The following is a 1,850-nucleotide window of genomic DNA, read 5'->3' as shown; positions in this document are numbered from 1 at the left end:
AAGATTGAATCTACCTGTAATATCCACCACTCTCGCTCTCTCTCTATTCGTGGCCGTGCCACAGTGCTCAACTCTCTCATCCTCTCTAAGCTCTGGCACGTCCTCAGAGTTGTCACTGTACCTCTATCCTTTTTCCGTCGACTTCGCTCGATCATGAGTAAGTTTATACAATACCGCTCCTTTCCTCCCATTTCTCTCGGCACTTTCTGCCAGCCTATTCGGCTCGGCGGTCTAGGGGTCCTTGATCCTCAGGTTCAACAGGCTGCTCTTCAGTTGCGCTGGCTCCGGCCTCTCGTCCGCTCTCCGCTGTCCCCCTCTGGCCTGGTCCCGCCTTGGTTCTCTTACGTCCTCCGCCTCGACTCCTCATCTGCTGATCCACTCGTTCCTTTGATATTTCCATCTCTCCGATCCTCTCATCAGCGTGATTTCGACTCTCCTCTGGCCACCCTACTTGCTGCCATTGATCTTCTCCCTCACAACTTCTCTGACGTGGTAGTCAACCTCCCCACCTGTCTCTCTCTGCCTCTCTCCTATCTCACTACCGCACAACCAGACCACCCTCCCTTTCCATCTGCATGGCGCGATCTCCGGGTTTCCGACGCCTATGAAGTAGATCCTAGTTTCGGCGTGCTTGCCCAACGCCCCCTCCACCGCATACTCCGTCGTCCTATTGTCCTTCACCGGTTCTTCGAACGTCTCTACACTCGCTCTCTTGTCTTGCACCCTGTCTTGTATCGTGCCACCATTCCCCCCGCGATCTGTGCCATACAGTTTCCTTCGCTAGATATGCCTTCCGGTACAGCTGTCGATGTGCGTCCTTTCTTGACGGCTCTTGTCCCCGGCATCCCTTGGCATCGTTTGTCCACCCAGTCTTTCCGCCTACTCTGCAATTTCCACTCCAAATCCGCACGCCCCATAAGCCCCACACTCGTCCCTCGCCAGCTTCGTCGGTTTTGGTCCTTCCCCCTGCCGCATGGGGCCCGCAACGTTTGGTTTCGTGCCCTGCACAAGAACATTCCTTGCCGTTCTCGCCTCAATTCTAGGATCCCTACCGCTTTCCCAGACCCATCCTGTGCCCTCTGCTCTCACCCTCTGGACAATCAAACTCATTTTTTGTTCCAGTGTCCGGTCAAACTGTCCGTATGGTCGTCAATCTGGACGTTGTACTTTGCCCAGACCGCGACACCCACTGTCTTGCTTTCTGGTTTGCAATCCTTCACATTCCCTCCTTGCACCGATTCTTCTCTTTTTGCTGCCTCAATTTTTGGCTGCACGCTGCTGGCTATATGGCGCCATCATTGGCTGTTCATATTTGATCACGTTCCTTTTGTCTCCTCCGCTGCCTTTTCCACTGCTTCCTCTCTTCTCGACCGCCTCAAGAGCGAACTTGCTCTCGACTTTCCCCCCCTTTAGCTTCCTTCCATACCTCCACAATATATATAACCACAAACATATAAATAGAAAAACATTGTAAAAATATAAAAGCCAAAAACAAGTCGTGATTTTCCTCTTTTGCCTTGCAGCATAGAGGCTCACTAATAAACTAGAGCCTTCGGCTCCCTACAAAAAAAAAAATGCTAGTTATACTATTTGGAGAATTATTTTTAAAATTGCTATTACATTTTTCTTTTTTTTATTTCTCTTTTTTTTTCTTTTTTTTATTTCTATTTTTTTTATTTCTTTTTTTTTTATTTCTTTTTTTTTCTTTTTTTTTATTTCTTTTTTTTATTTTTTTTTTTAATTTTTTTTTTATTTCTTTTTTTTTTATTTTTTTATTTTTTTTTTATTTCTTTTTTTTATTTTTTTTATTTTTTCATCTCTTTTTTTTTTCATCTCTTTTTTTATTTCTT

General features: G+C 45.9%; 1 protein-coding gene across 1 annotated transcript; it reads left to right on the top strand.

Annotated features, from left to right (window-relative positions):
- Positions 1-64: 64 nt before the first annotated feature.
- On the top strand, positions 65-1,413 carry PHYBLDRAFT_176474 (hypothetical protein; the record flags this gene model as incomplete). The annotated part of the gene is made up of 1 exon (XM_018437789.1): positions 65-1,413. A coding segment is annotated over one exon (1,349 nt), but the record flags the coding sequence as incomplete, so codon positions are not given.
- Positions 1,414-1,850: the final 437 nt, after the last annotated feature.

Source organism: Phycomyces blakesleeanus (assembly GCF_001638985.1).
Source record: "Phycomyces blakesleeanus NRRL 1555(-) unplaced genomic scaffold PHYBLscaffold_80, whole genome shotgun sequence".
Lineage (NCBI taxonomy): Eukaryota > Fungi > Mucoromycota > Mucoromycetes > Mucorales > Phycomycetaceae > Phycomyces > Phycomyces blakesleeanus.
Note: the sequence above shows the minus strand (reverse complement) of the source record. Positions and strands in the feature narration are given on the sequence as shown.